General features: G+C 23.1%; 2 protein-coding genes across 2 annotated transcripts; one reads left to right on the top strand and one right to left on the bottom strand.

Moving 5' to 3' along the window:
• Positions 1 to 980: 980 nt before the first annotated feature.
• Positions 981 to 1331, bottom strand: PGO_130200 (liver stage associated protein 1; the record flags this gene model as incomplete). The annotated part of the gene is made up of 1 exon (XM_028689536.1): positions 981 to 1331. The coding sequence occupies one exon, from the start codon at positions 1329 to 1331 to the stop codon at positions 981 to 983; it is 351 nt and encodes a 116-aa protein (XP_028545337.1).
• An 8376-nt stretch (positions 1332 to 9707) lies between these two features.
• Positions 9708 to 11529, top strand: PGO_130190 (variable surface protein; the record flags this gene model as incomplete). Its single annotated transcript, XM_028689535.1, has 3 exons — positions 9708 to 9737; positions 9817 to 11241; positions 11365 to 11529. The coding sequence occupies 3 exons, from the start codon at positions 9708 to 9710 to the stop codon at positions 11527 to 11529; spliced, it is 1620 nt and encodes a 539-aa protein (XP_028545336.1).
• Between the last annotated feature and the right edge of the window lie 5073 nt (positions 11530 to 16602).

The following is a 16602-nucleotide window of genomic DNA, read 5'->3' as shown; positions in this document are numbered from 1 at the left end:
AATTTATTTATTCACTCATTTATTCACTTATTTTTTATTTATTCTGTGCAGCTTGTTAAAAAAATAAGTAAATTTTTTAATTAAAAATACATACGTTATGAAAAATTAACATTGTAAAAATTTTAACAAAAATGAAATGAGACTCTTAAAATAAAAGTTCGTAAAATGTGGGATTAATTTTGTTCGCCTTCACCCCCAAAATGCATACTAAAATGTTTAATTTTTGAAAAATAAAGAAGTAATGGAAAAAAAAAAAAAAATGCTATTGGGGAAGGCAGTTCCATATTTCCCATTCTCAGTATGATTATCTATTTTCTTATCCCTATAGAAATGAATTAATGAATGGGAATGGCTGCACTCTTGTATTAATGCTATTGAGGGCTATAGAATTGTGTTCAGTTGTAAAAATGTATAATTATTCATATACTTATTCTTTCACTTTCCTGCTTTCTTTAAAAGTTGTGGTTACTAATATTATTCATGAATAAACCTATTACGATAGCACTATATATGTATGAATGTGTATGTGTACATGTGTGCGGTGTAAGGTTTAATCAATGAAACTTGTTACATACTACAAATGTGTTCTTAAAAATGGCTCATAATGGATTAGCCCGTTCAGGTGAAAATAGTATAATTAGAAAATTCGTGTGCCATTATACTTATCATAAAAATAAAGATATTCACAAGCAATAGAAAAGTTATCTATACACTGTCTTTTTTATGCAAGGAAAAAATGTGATAAAAAATTAAAAAAATAAAAAAAAGTTACATACTACGCACGAAATATTCTATGTTAAGTACTATATGATACAAAATCATAAAAAAAAAAATTCCACGTATATATAAATGCAATTATTAATATTTACGTACAAAATAATCGAACGATTGAATGAATTTAACAATTTTAATTAGACTTAATTGTATAGCTGAAAAAAAATTACTTCCTAAATGTGTGGTTACTGGCTTGCAGCTGAAATTCAGGGTGTATCTCCTTGCTTCTCAAAGGCTTCATTTTCAAAATCCATATTCGATTTTCTCATTCTGTAAAACTTTTCTGCATCCTGATGTTGCATCATCTGATCATATTTATATGTACGATGAAGTCTGATTCCCCAAAGAGTTGCAAAGGATATAAGAGCACTTCCACATAAAACAGATAATAAAATCAAGGCGTCTCTTCTTGTTTTAGCGCGTATGCTCTCATTTCTTTTAAGTGTATCAAAATCTAATTTATCAATTGGTATGGAGGCGTAAACTTTGGAGTGAGGAAGTATTATAAATGAGAATAATAATAAAATAAAAATGCTTAAAATGTTTACAGTCTTCATTTTGCCTGAGTTGAGATAATCATTTATATGTTTAAGGAATTATTTCTCTGTACAACGGCACTTTGGTAAATTTATTTGTAATTTGGTTATTTATTGAATAAATAATTTTTTTAGCTTAACAAATTAAATATTTGCAATTAAATATATCTTATTAAGATAATTATGAAATGGAGTTTATAATTTTTTATTTTTTATTTATTTATTTATTTATTTATTTTTTTTTTTTTGTTTTAAATTGTTTTAAAATGTGCATGTATTTAGTGGTGTAAAATTATGTTGATTCTACAAAACGGATTGTTGTGATAAAAATTTGACCTCTTGTGGGGCCAAACGACAACCAGATCACATGCAATTTCATATATAAAATGTTTCAACATGTTTACACTTCAAAAAAGGAGAGGATAGTGAATAGTTTATTTAATTTTAAGAGGAATGCTAAAATATGCGGAAAAATATACAACTGCATGAAGTATATGTGGCAAAATGACGAAAAAAAGGGGCCAAAATATGTGCTTGAAAAAACTGTTTAAATTTTGCCCAAAAAATGCTCGAAGAAGAGGAACAAAAAATTGTATGAAAAAAGGAAAAACCAATAAACGAAATCAATATATGAAAGAAAAAAAAAAAAAAATGTATATATTTAATTTTCCTTTTTTTTTTTGTGGTATCTTCGCATTTGAAAGAATTGTTCAGAACAAAATATTTTTAAATATAGGGAAAATCAGTCGAATTCAAAAAATTTCTAATGTATTTATACGTATGCATAAAAATAAAAGGAATTAATTTCATCATTTTCTGACACATCCAATCGTTTTATGTTCATAAAAAAATATTTTATTTTTTTTACGACTTATGGAAATAGCAATTGACTCAGGAAAAGTATTTAACACGTTGCTTCCATTACAAAAAAACAATTTGAAAAGTCCAGAAGAATTGAATCACTGGAAAACATATTTAAAGTATAAATATTTTAAACCCATTTTTGATGTAAATAAAGTGTCATGTATCATATATTTTCTTAACACAATAATGTAGGATGTGCTTGCAATAGCCTATCCATGTTCATATTAAATGATGCCACAAGTTCTCATAATATATCCATAAATCAGCCCAATTGTTTTTATATACATGTATATTTTTATTTGTAGTATCTTTTTTTCACGTTTTTTTCGTGTTTTTCCTTTTTTTTTTTTTTTAAATAAACATTAATTATAAGAAGTCGTTCATTTATCTGAACAACGAAAAATACGAGTTTTAAAACATGTCTATTATCATTCAGTTCCATAAATTGTAAGCAATGGATACACATTAAGAAAAAACCATTATACACATATATTTCGTTGAAATAGCTTATTTATTATATTAGTACTCTACGAAAAGACACAAGTTTTAAAATTCGTTCAGTTGCTACCTTTGATTATGCTCATTAAATTATTTGTTAAAATATTTTTGGAGAAATGTTTAATTTGTTCGTAAGGGAAACATATAAAATAGGAAAAAATAAACAAAGAATTTAATGAACCTATAAAATGGATAAATGATTTGTGTTGGCAATATTTTTTTTTTGCCATACTTCTTAGATTTAATCTAAAAATTAAAGGAGTTCATCTTCTTTATGTAATGTTAGTTCCATCATTTTACAAACTTTTTATGATAATGACATGAATATAATTTTTAAAGAAAATAACATTGATATATGTACGTTCCTTTATATTTGTTTTGTGCGTATACACAATCATAGCAGTTAATAAATAACTACTGCAAAAAATATCATTTTTTAAATAGTTTTAAAAATTAAAGAGTAGTACTGATGGATAGCTTTACAATTATTATATTAATAATGTGCTTGCAGAAAGAACAAAAAAAATTAAAAGGTATATTTTGAAATATATGTATTTCTATTTTGTGAATAAGTAGTAAAATAACAATATTACATTGTAAATTTTTAAAATTATAAAAAATATAATGAAAAACCTTCGTTTATTTATGTTTTCTTTTTAGAATATAAGATGGAAAAGTTAATTATTATATAAAGAAGAAAAGGTACACTTTTTTATTCTACATATAAAAAGTTAATCATACGAGTTTATACGCATTTCTTGGACGTATTTCACGCGTATACAAGTTTGTACTATATTATACCATTTCCCCCATATCAACAAAAAACAAAGGAATATCGTTAAATATTTTGTCCTTTTCACATTTTTTTTTCTTGAAATAAATTATATATGAATATTTAAGAAAAAGTTCATATAGTTAAAATTTTTTCATTTTTCAAATTAATTTTTAAGCATTACATATTTCATTATATTTGAGTAGAGTGTCATGTGATTAAGGGGCTAATTTGTTAAAGATACCATGGAAGTAAAAGTATATTAAAAGAGATAATGGTCATACAATTACTCATAGTTATTAAAAAAAAAAAAAGAAGGTTTTAATGTATCAAGAATGTTCCAAAATGAAATAATATTATTTTTTTTTTTAACAAATTTACTTTCCTGATGAAACAGTTCTTTATTTCTCCCCTTTCATACACATAGATATCATTTCACGTCTCTTCACAAAATCCTGCATTTTATTTAGCATCCTATATTAAACAAGCAAATCAAGATCGATGAAACATTCATTCACTTATTTTTCATATGCTTGTTCACGTTTCTCATTTTGAAGAACGTCGTACTATATGAGAGTAAACAAATTTAAACTGGTTATTTTCCCAATAATATTATTATGTTTTTTTTTTTTTTTTTTTAATTTATGTATATTTCTTTTCCTCTAGAAAATCATTTTATTACACTTTTTTTTTATTTATTCAACACATTTTTACATTCTATAATTATCGTATATCATTTTATCCTGTGAATTTCTGTTTTATATATTCCATTGTTTGTCTTTAATGTAAATTTATGTTTTGCAGCAAATTTTTTCCCTATTTTTTGTGGAATCTTTAATTTTGTTTCTCATCATATTATGAGAAAAACATCTAACTGTTGTTCTTGGGTGTGTTTACAAAAGTATCTATCATAAAGCCTATATACAAAATTACATATAAAGGCTGTTATAAAATCCCATCGATATATTTTTTTTCCATCTGATTTAATAATTTATTTTTTTTATTTGTCGAAAATTTGTAAAAATATGTTTTAAATGGATGAACACTTTATCAATAAAGAGTTACAAGGAAAGAAATGCGTATATGGACGTAAAAATGTTTATTTTTTTCATTTCTTAGAATACGCAGTAGGGATTTATTTAGCACAAATGAGAATCTTATGAAATGTTGTTCCTGTTATTAAAATAAATAAGTGTATGCAAATCAATTGTATTAAACGGTTAATCAAAGGAAAATTTATTAACGTTTTATAATTACACTTCTGCCCTATGTGAATTTGAATTTGTTTATTAAGGGGGTCTTAAGTTCCTGATTCAAAATAAAGCATTGTTAATTTATATACATGTATACATACATATACATGGTTGCGTGTTAAAATTGTCTTTATTTAATTTGGAACGACTTTATACATGCGATATGAATAATACAATTTAAATCTACTAGATTTTTATTCCTTTTTTAAAAGACAAATATTATGAGATTTATGCGATAACCAATTATCTTCTATTCAAATGTTCACATTTTTCCAAATGACAAATATTAGATTAAAGAGGATTATATATATGGATGAGAAAGATACTGAGAAAACTTTTTTTTTTTTTTTTTGTTAGATATGGTAATAGAAGGAGATGATGGTTTATTTCATTGAAAAAATTATGGTAAAAGAAAAAAGAATGATATATGAAGCTTTCATGAAGTATTTCCTCAAATTATTATGCATGAAAATGTTATATTTAGCAAGAATCCCTTTGGTCATTGAACTTTCAAAGTTTATTTAGAAAACTTTCTTTTAAAGAAACTGTTCCCCAATTCGTATAATTACCATAGAATTGAGCAGATGAAACATGCCTACAAGCGTGACTATTAAGAAGAGCAATAACATTACAAATTATTTTTATTTGTAAATTTATATGCAATACATATAACGGTATAAGGCGCGATTTATATGCATATATAGAGAAAATAAATGAAAAAAGGACATATGAGTATGGGTCATATAATGACAATTCATTTGAAAATATTGGTTAAATGGCGTTTATCATCTAAAAATTATTAAAAGGATTATTAATATTCACATGTTTTAGGGATGTTACATATAAGCAGTTTTCATAATACATATATGGGTACAAACAAACGCAAAGGAAACATTAGGAGAACAAAAAACTAAGGAAGATGTAATACTTAAAAAAAAATTGTCAGAACGATGTATTTTAATTGAATACATTATTCTGTCTTTTCTAAATTGTAAACTATTCTAGATGTAAAGAATAATAACCTACATTTTTATTATGGTATAAAAAAAATTGTTACTTACAAATACAACGATAATTAAATAATATAGCGAAACATAAAAAATTTGAAGCATGTTACATATTAATATTTCTTAATGAAAATATTTTAACTAGTGTATGTTATACCTAGATTAAGCTCCATATCTCTATTTAAATGAGAAGTTATATTATGCAAATATTTTTCCTATTAAAAAAGTGCATTATCTTCTTAAGAGTTAAACGAAATATAGGGAAAAATGAAAGTAACATTTATTATAGTTTAATATAAAATATGTAAAAACTGAATATTAATTTTTAGTTTAAAATAAACTTATTTAAATTATTTAGGACGTTTATTTTAAGTCCTATTTTGATAATATATCATAGTAAATATGATTATATGATATGTAATTATTATACATAAATGTAAAAAATGAAAATTATAATGAAAAAATATGAAATGAGAAAGAAATTTACAAATCAGATACACTATGAATGTAATGGTTGCTAAAAGGAAATTAAATCAATATATTTAGGAGCACTACAGAAGAAGGTAACTATGAGCGAAGGAGGCACGCGTGAAAAATATTCATTATTTTAGAGAACTTTTTTTAATGAATTAAAAATTAGTGATGAAGAGTAAAAAACATTTTTATATATACTTAGTTTCCATTAAAAAGTTTAGCAATGGATTTTTTTTTTTTTTTTTAGACATGCATGATTTTACAAATTTGTGCATAAAAATTTAATTAATATGTATGGAATTTTCCAACAAAGCCTTTTTTTTTTTTTTTTTTATATTTTCGTGTATAAAAAAGACTAGTAAATTACTAATTTTTTTATTTTTATTTCTTTGCTTCAGAATTATTGTCCTTTTGCACAACTTTTTTTACTAATTTACCCTTTTCATTAAAGTACTATATGATTTTCATCTAAGATTGCACTTGTATTCGAATTCGTATTATTTATATATTTAAAATTGTAGAAGTAATTTCTCCATATAAAAAAATTATAGGATTACGAAATAATTAGCATTAAATGTGGCATTACTATTTTGTTCATCGTATTCCCATTTTTAGGGTTCAAAGACTAATTTTACTTTTCATTTTTATTGATATATTTTGTGATATTTCTAGCTAAATTTTTTAATAAATTTAAGCATAAAATTTTGCTGCTATACATTTTGTAACACAAAAGTATTTCCCCTGCGCATGCTTACTAAATGAAACATGCTATAGTTATCATAATGTTAATTGGAATTCCAATGTATGTATATATATTCTTTTTTCGATTTTATTTCTTCTAAAATTATTTCCTTTTTCTATTTTAAATGTTTTCTCTATTACTCAAATTGCATACGAATGAGAGATAACTCCAATAAGGGTATAATTAAATATTTTATTAAAATATATTCTACAAGTTTGACGATATAATGCGAAAATATCACTAAAACGTTATTATTAATATATGATAGTCATAATTGATATTTTTATTTCTAGCGCACTTAGATGATTATAACATAGTGAATGAGGTTATCTAGGGTTGGTATAATTTTTAAAATTTGTTGAAAATTAAAATTTTCGAACTATTAATTTTATCCATTACATTTGCAATTTTTTCGTTTTACACAGTTTGTATTATCATATTTTATTATTTAATTATGCGATTTAATGATTACTTTATCATGTATATGAGGTAGTAGGTAATTATTTTGATGAGTAAAAGAAAAAGATGATACTACTCTCATCGTAGTTAACATTAATATTGGCATAATAAAATATAATTTATGGATAAACGAAACTGCGATAACAATTTCTTACACTTTTTTTTGGTGGTTATTTTTATACACTTAACAAATTTCCGCAGTTATATTTTAAAGGAAAAATTGAAGCAATTTTATGCACCACAATTAATTATATACGTAAAAAGGATATGTAGATAGTTCAGTTTTATTTTTTTACTTTTTATAAAAAGTATCTTAGGCTATACGTTTAACCATAGATGTAGGTATATTATATGTAAAAACATTTTTTCAATTATGTTTTTAGCATATTCAAGAAATTGAAAACTTTTTATGTAGTATTTTTTGGGATATTTGATTATTGCTTACATTTAACATTTCACTACATCAGTATTTACTTATGTTATCTTTTTTTTTTATTTAAGTTTGGGGAGTTATTAAGTAATAAATAGTAAATAAAATTTATGTGAGCTTGTTTCATTAAAATATATTTTTAACGTATTCGTGTCAGCTGATTTTTTATGGTTTTAAAAAATTATTATAAAAAGTAACAGTTACACTTAAGTGTAATAGAAAAAAGGAAATGTAAACTAAGAAAGTGTGATCTGAGTAGTAGCTATTATGTTTATAAATACATTTTTGCTAAATAATGATACTAAAATACCCGCTTTCTTGATTTAATAGAGGTAAAATATTTCTTTGAATATCATTTAATGGGACTACTAAGAGTTTTTTTCTTACTAGGGTGTATCATATTTAATAAATATTATATTAGCTCACAAAGGCCATGAAATAGAATATTATATATATGTTAATTAGCAAACTTTGTGGCACATTAAATTTCTTTATCAATTGTTCCTTTATTTTGACAAGAGATACAAGTTTAATCAATTAGATAAATAGGAAGCGTAGTTTTTCATTTTTTAAAAAAAAGAAAAAAAGATACCAGTAAAAAATAAGATATGTAAGCTAAATTCAATAAATTAGGAAGGATGCATATGAAAAATAAAATTTGTGCATTCAGATTACATGATGCATAAGTGTTCGAATGAAAGAAATTAATATATTACGACTTATCTAAATGATATATTTTTGGTTAATTCTTTTAATTGTACCACATTCAAAACATATATATGTATTTCCAAGTATTCATCTACCTTAACATTCTATTTTCTCACTATGCAACTCTTTTATATTTACTCTCTTCATTTTCGGCTTAATACATTAAAACGTGGTATATACAAAACAAGACTCCAAAAAACACATGTAATAACATGTAACATGTTTATATGGAATTAATTTTCGTTTACTATGATAAATATATTTATATGAATACAACGAAGTGCATAAAATGTGAAAAATTATGATGTTTTTATACTTATACTACATTTTTATGCGTTTATAGTTCAAATTTTGTAAAGAAATATTTTCACCATTTATCTTTTACGCTCACGTAACACATAACATAAATTCAGCGCAGTTTTAATACATATTTTTAATATATTATTATGTATGTAGATATGTTTTGCAATTTAGGCACAACACATATATTTTTTATAGAATAACTGAAATGGATTAAAAATAATTGGTATATATAATTTTAATGTATATATGCTTTTTAAATAAAGATAACATTTAAAAAAATTTTATTTTGTTAATTCAAGTTTCTTTTAAAAAATTTGTTAATAATAAATCATTACTACATCAAATACTTTATGAAATAAGTGAAAAATTGATACTCAATTACATATTAAATCGATAAGCTTATTATTAAGGAATGAAAATGAAGGATAATTCTTTTTGTCTTAATTATCATATGAGTTATAAGACAAATATTGAATTGGATTATATCATAAATATTAAAGCATCATATGATGTTTGTGTTTTATCAAAAAATAAATTATTTTCTTTTATTGATGTGTGCCGTTAACTACACTATATATATAATGCTTATAAATTCAAAAATTATATAAATTTGAATTTACATAATTCACATTTCCTGATGAGGAATGTACAAATAAACATTATTTTTTCATTTTTTATGAATATATTTATTTTACATATTATTAATAGAACTAGGTACATTTACTTCTAAAACATAATTAAATAATTGATTTTCGCCATGTATATCTTTATATATATATAAATTAATATAAACAAGTTCATGTTATTTTAAGAGGATATGTTATTTTTTTTTATACTGACATGCAATTTTCGATCATATTTATTATTTAATTTATATATCTAACCTTATGATGACAACTTCGGACAAGGAAAAATGGGTACATATTTTCATTATTCAATAATATTATTACTAAAAGTTCAATATAAAAATATAGTATTCTTAATGTACAAAATAAGAAAGAAATACATTTTTTAATAAGATTTAATTATCCATTTAATCGATTTTTACTGCTTCATTATCAGGAAATATTTCTCAAAGGCTCGCGCACTCATGAAATTTATAACAAATTTAACAAAGACACCTCCAATAATGCGATTGAATGCTGCAAAAAATTTGAACAAACCCAGGAATCACAAAATAATAAAAAATATACATTATGCAAAAAAATTGCAAATGGTTTAAAAATTTTGTCTGGTATACATTATAGTGAAGCGCGTATTTTTAGTTGTTTACATTATAAATATTGGATAAATAATGCAATTTTAAATTTTTTTTGCACCAGTGAAGAATTATGCAATGCATCTGAGCTTAGTATGTTTTCAAAAGTTCAGGAATGTGTTATTAATGCGACAAATGATAATGGTTGTGAATATGATTTTAAAAACTTAAATTGGAACTATGTTAAAAGAATGAATGATCAGAAATTCTTAAATGATTATTTCAGTAATTATGATATCATTAAGAAAAATTTAAGTAATGAATCTAGCAATAAGCAGGAATGGAAGGATTATCTAAATTACATTATAGACTTGTGTGGTAGATATAATGAACAATGTTTACATGATGTTGATTATTGGGATAGTGATTGCCCAAATTATTTTAAACGTCAAGATGAGTATGATCCAAAAAAATTACTTTCACATTTAGAATGCGAAAAAATTCAAGGGTCACAATGTGAAAAAGGAAAAATGGATTCTACTGAATCTTCCAATAAAAAAATAATAACTTTTTATTATCTTAAATGCAAAAATAGGTATGAGGGGAAGCCTATATTATGTGAGTTAGTCCCGGCAACTATGGAATATACTGATGATAAAGATGAAAGTAAAGCTATTGACATGAAAGCGTTAGATCTGCATACAACATTAAGTAATGCATCAGGAGGGGAAACAATCAGAGGACAAAGTTCAGAAGGAGGGAAACAAAAACATGATGTCACTTCAGGTTTACAAAATATCGATGAAGAAAATTATAAAAATTTAAAAGAAGCAGATGGTAAAACACCGTATTTAGTATTAAGTAATGATGGAATTAAATGGAAAATACATGATAATGAAACATTGGATTGTAGAAACTACCCATACAATGATACTTATGGACTGTGTAAACGCTTAAGAGAATTACGTGATGAAGGAAAATATAAATTAAATCCTAATCCTAACATGGAACAAGCAAGAAGTGTCTTTGAAACATCATATGAAAATACAGAAGGGGGATATGATTCACCAAATGCAGGATCACACAACAAAGATGGAAATGAAGCATCTCATTTTAATACTTCAGATTACTTTTATATTTTATTAAAAACTATGCCATTTCGCGTAGGAGTTTTAATCATTTTAATGTTAGGATTTTTTTTCGTTTTTTTTGTTTATTATAAAGTACAAAAAAATGTGAAAACAAAGAATTCCCCTTTTTTTTTCTAATTTGAATTTGTCAAAATTAATGTTAATATATAAATTATATGTAATATACATAATATATTTTTTTCGTTTGTATTTTAGTTTACTCCAGTTGGCGCATGGGTAAGAAGTAAAACAGGGGTGAAAAATAAAATATATCACAATTATAATGGAAAAAAATCACAGTATCCACCTCGGGGTGGTAAAAAAGCAAAGAATACGAGTTCGAAAGGAAAAAGAATACAAATTGCATATCAGAATAAGTGAAGACCTTATATATGAAGTTAAGTTAGATACTAAGTGAATTAAGGAAATGCAGGGAGAATTGCACAGTCTTATTCTGCATGTTTCCATTTCTAATATATATATAAGAAACGTATGATATGTTTAGAATGAAAAGTGTTACATTTGATATTTTAAATTTAACAAAGAAAAATTATTTTACTAATTAAAACATGAAAATATAAAAAATTGAAACAGACAAAAGGGGAAACAATTAAAAAGAAAATGAATAAATGCATAGAAAAAATTATTAGAATAAAAAAAAGGGAGAAATAAAAAATATATTTTATTTTGGAATTTCTAAAAATGCAAAAGGGCAATGGAAAAATGGATATATTAATAAAAAATTCTTTTGAGACATGCATCAAAACATGATTACATATATTATGGCATAGTACATAACAAAAATTGTCTTAAATTTGTGTCATAAAAAACTTTTCGTTTTTTTTTCTCATTCTGAATAAAAATGAATATTTATTGACTTTATTTCTTCAAGGTTTTATCTAAATTTGTTTGTTTTTTTTGGTGATTCTTATATCAATTTCTAAAATTTTACATAATTTAATTTTTATTTATATTGTTAAGGTGAAATATTTTATAAATATATTTGACCATACTATATTTGTTATGTTATGCATTGGCAACAAAATAATAAGCATGCATACGTATGTTAAAAAGGTGAAATACCTCTTATTATTCAGTAAATTAGAAAACATGTAAAAAAGCGTTATGAAAGTATTTTAATATTAACTTTTCTTTTTATAACCCGCTTAATTGTGTATACATATAGTGCAATAAGGAATATGAAAAAATATTATACTCAATCATATCTTTTAGACTGTAGAATTATAACTTTAAAACATATATAAGAGGTTATTACTTTGACCTACTTGAATATTTATTCTAAATGCATTTTGGTAAATTTAAATTGTTTCAGAGATTTAGTAGTAAATAATAAAAAGATGAGTGCTCGATGTACATAAATAAAATGGAGATAATTTCAGTAGCGACTTCTTTACAAATTATAGAATACGTTAAGGTATAAAAATGTATCATGTACGATAACATTGTGAAGAACATTACGAAGTAATAAAAATAAGTTTTACAATAATTATGAGGAAAAAGTGTAAATATATATAATTTTTTGTATAACATTTTTATGCCTAGGCTTGAAATGAAAAAACTTTATGTAGCATATATACTACAAAATATAGAGCATGGAAGAAATATTAAAAGTTTGAATAATGTGTTTTAATTAAAAATTTTGCTTAATTTATTGCTTTATTTAATGTAAATTTTAAAAAAATTGGTAAAATATAAAAAATAGAAATTCCTATACATTGCACTGATGGTGTTAGCATTAAATTTACTTAAGTTATATTATAAATATGAGAATATAATTTGTGTGCATATTTTATAAAAAATGTTAAATATAATATAGATTTTTATTAATTTAATTTATTATACTTACTTTTAATAAATAAAAATATTAAAATTAATAGTAAAAATATTACCGTTCTACATAAATAAATGAGCTATATACAGCATGTTAATTAGCTCAAAGTAGATATAAGGGTGATAACAGAAAAATGGATAATTATAAGTTTTAAAATTTTAAGATGTAGATAAATATTGAATTTTATAATTTAGTTAAATATAATTTTTGAATTTAAATATATTTTATGTTTTAAAAATTATTAGTTATTAAAATGATATTCTTTGTTTTTACGAAATAGTTTTCATATATTTATTCAAATATTAAAATTTTATGTGGGTATTCTTCTATGGTATAAAATTTTTATATATAAGTATAACTATGAAGGTTCATGAATAACACAATATTATTTGTATATTAAGTAGTATTATGTGTATATACATATTCGATAATTTCATTCTCAATTAAATTTATTGGAGATTATATATAAATGCGTTAATATTGTACGATAAAAAATAGCACATCTATATAAATATTTATGTAAAAAGAAGCACTATAATTCTCATATATATCAAAATTTATTGTTTTAATAACACATATCTTTATATTAATATATAATAAATTACATTATTTTAATTACGTCAAGATATCACTATATCATATATACATAAATTTCTTTTCAAATGTTACTTTTCCCCAATCAAACAATATTATTTTATAATTGCTAATTTACATAGTGACATAGAGATAATATTATAATTTATTTATAAAGGAGGTATAATAAATATATATTATGAATAATTATTTTAGTTATATTTTAAAGATTATATATAATTTTTCATAGCATATTGATTGAGAATGTACTTATTTTATGTATAGATACATACAATGCTACGAATTTAATTTTTAGATTATTGTATTTATTTAACATGTCTGATGATATAACTTCTCCCACTCTTCAAAAACTATTACTGAATGAGGTCAGTTGTTATATATTTTTATGTCATAATTAAGAATCTGCTTTTGTATATTTTAACTTTTCTAGGAATGAGAATAGGAACTCATTTAAAAAATAGGAATTTTTTAATATATGTATTTTATCATTTGTTTATCATTTAAGATGATAAATTGAGAAAAAGTAAATTATATTTATCTTATAATGAATTTAATAGACCATGCTCTTCTTAGGATTATAATTTACAGTGTTCGTGTGTTATAAATGGATTCAAGACTGATCCCAAAAAATTTTTTTGTAAAAAACTGTTGAATAATTTTAAAAAAATAAATGATCTTACAAAATATTTTCCCCATTTAAATGAAGAAAAATATAAAAATTTTAAATGTATATATTTAATGTATTGCTTTTATGACAACCTGTTATATAATAATGTTAGTGATGAAGATATTAACAATTTCTTTAATATCTGGGAAGGGAGTGAAAACCTTTTATTAAGGAAAATAAAGAATGTGTGTTTTATAAAGTGGATTTGGAGAATATTAAAAAGACTAAGCAGATGTATGACTATTTTTTATTTTATGATATATATGGCGATAACTACAAAAATCATAAAATATATAATAGCTTGTATTATCGTTACTTAAAAGCAGCTATAGATATATATAAGAAAAGAAAAATTAAATCTATTGAAAATAATTATAGTGATAAAGTATACTGCAAAATTTTTAATAACATAATTAAACATAATGTTTATATAGATGAGAAAAAATTATTTAAATGCGAATACAAAATTGAAATGTCTAACTCGTCTAAGGGAATCGAAAAAGCAGAAAATATGCTGAACCCTTCTCTTAGAAATATAATAAAAATGGTACAGTTATTATATTAATTAAACTAATAAATTTGATGTTAAATATATAGATGTTAGAATTTCGTTAATTCATGAAATTATTCTTTTACCTTTTTTGTTAATAAGACTTTATGTTTCAATATATTTTATTTGAGTTTTTTATTATTTAAGACCCAGCCTATAAGGATATATCTTTATATAAATTCTATGAATTCTTCAGCAATGATTATTAGAATAGTAGCGAATCTGATGTTTGCGACATGATTGTAAAAAGTAAGATAAAAAACGGTAGAAATTTTCGTAAATATTGTATTTTCATTAAAGTAATGTTGAAAAAATGGAAAACTATAACATGTGAATACGAAAACAGAAAACATATGAATAAACTTTGTGAATTTTTTTCCTACTGGAAACAACAGAACATAAAGAAATAGGAATCTAGTACAATGTTTGTAAAATTGATTTATTTATGAATTTCTACTATAAAGGGAATAACAACTGTGTGATTAAGCATTTTGACTTTGGTGAAAAGGAGTTTTAAAGGAAGAAGTATTTACATGAATTTTTAGAGTTCTACGAGAGTATTATATATAATATGGAATATATAGAAACTGAAAAGAAAGCTAAATATTGTGATTACATAAAATATGATTTTGATTTGTTCTATTCTATGCTACATGAAGATAAGTGTAAAAAATCTTCAAAATATGTAGAAGAAGTATTACATTTTCAAAAGAAATTTAGAGATTAGAAAAAGATATCTTCTTTAAAAGAGAAATGTCCCGGTAAATATCTAGATTTAATATTAAATTATTGTCTTAAAAAAATGAATTTATTTACCGATCGGTCTGAACCGAACATGTAAGAAAAATATAATCTTAAAAAAGATACAATTACTAATACATAAGATAGATTTCAGAAAAAGCCACATGCATTGATATGTTACAATTCTGTTATTATTAAAAATTATATGTATATCATTTTTCAAATACATTTAACAAAAAATATTAAAAAAAAAATTTAAATAAGTTTCATTTAGGGGTAGATTAATTCAATTCTTTCTATAAATGTTTAGGATGTCTTAAAAAAGTTACATTCATATGATATATATAAAAAAAAGAATAACAAGGATAATATTGAAAATTATTGTAGTGATTGTATGGATATAATATTTTTAGAAATGGATTATCCAGGTATTAGTCATTTTTGTAGATTATTATAAAAGAATTTATGAGAATTATCTATAATGAACAATGGAAAGAGTAATGATAATTGTGAATATTTTACTTATTGGTTATATAAGGAAATAAATAAAAAGTTTAGTAATTATATAAATTCCTCCTTTTATACTCCATTTGTTAGAGCTATTCTTAATATAGTCTATAATATGAACAATAAATTGGATAAGAATCATTGCCGATATATATTCAGTAGTAATACTAGCTACAGGGAATTGAGAGAAATAAAAGATCTGCATGATTTTTTTTAAAGATCACTGTAAAATTAAAAGTAATTATAATCTTAATATAGAACATCATGCACTTTGTGCCTATGTTAGTTATATATACAAATTATATAAAAAATGTGTGCTAGGATATTGTGAGTATTATCTTAAAGTGGATTATTACAATGAACACTGTAATGGATGTTTTAAATATGATAGAAATCTTAACCCTAATAATCTCTTAATGAAACTAAATTGCAACGAAAATAAATCCACACTTGATGCAGAAAATATATATGAAGGTGAGACTGTTGATAGTAAAGTAATATTGTTTATGTAAAAATAGCTGGAAAAGAATGAATAATTACTTT

The sequence above is a fragment of the Plasmodium gonderi genome (assembly GCF_002157705.1).
Source record: "Plasmodium gonderi DNA, contig: Chr13, whole genome shotgun sequence".
Classification (NCBI taxonomy): Eukaryota; Apicomplexa; class Aconoidasida; order Haemosporida; family Plasmodiidae; genus Plasmodium; species Plasmodium gonderi.
This window is presented reverse-complemented; position numbering and strand designations above follow the sequence as displayed.